Below are 535 nucleotides of genomic sequence, written 5' to 3'. Positions count from 1 at the left end.
CTAAGCCCAGCAGCTGACTGTCAAGACACAGAGAGTGCTGCTGCGCTTTTCTCGTTTGCTGCTCCAGTTGCTGCTGCTGCTGCTGCTGCTGTTGCTGCTGCTGCTGCTGCTGCTGAAGACGAGAAGAACGCTGTGTCATGCATGCAGCTGCTGTTGGGGATTCACATTTAATCTGCTGCTGCAGTTGCTGCTGCAGTTGCTGCTGCAGCTGTTGCAGTTGCTGCTGCTGCTGCTGCAGCTGCTGCTGCTGCTGCTCCAGCTCCGAGAGCCCAGCAGCATGAAACGCAGCACCTAGCGGCAGCAGAGTTCTTCCATCGTGGTTGAGTGTCTGCTGCTGCTGCTGCTGCTGCTGCTGTTGCTGCTGCTGCTGCTGCTGCTGCTGCTGCAGCGAGGTGATAGACTGCAGCAGCAAACGCTGCTCCGTGTGCTGCCGCATAGTAACGTCTAGCAGCAGACACAGCCGCTCGTGCAGGTCGGAGAGAGTGTTGAGCACGCTGCTGGTGTTGTCTCCTGCTGCTGCTGCTGCTGCTGCTGT

General features: G+C 58.7%; 1 protein-coding gene across 1 annotated transcript in view; it reads right to left on the bottom strand.

Annotated features, from left to right (window-relative positions):
* Positions 1–535, bottom strand: part of EMH_0055310 (uncharacterized protein) — a gene marked incomplete at both ends in the record, with an annotated part of 7759 nt that overhangs the window by 5048 nt on the left and 2176 nt on the right. The window contains one exon of the mRNA XM_013497221.1: positions 3–535. Coding sequence (XP_013352675.1) covers positions 3–535 — 533 coding nt within the window. The remainder of the gene's footprint in view (positions 1–2) is intronic.

This window comes from Eimeria mitis, genomic scaffold, assembly GCF_000499745.2.
Source record: "Eimeria mitis Houghton genomic scaffold, Emh_scaff2543, whole genome shotgun sequence".
Taxonomy (NCBI): Eukaryota; Apicomplexa; class Conoidasida; order Eucoccidiorida; family Eimeriidae; genus Eimeria; species Eimeria mitis.
Note: the sequence above shows the minus strand (reverse complement) of the source record. Positions and strands in the feature narration are given on the sequence as shown.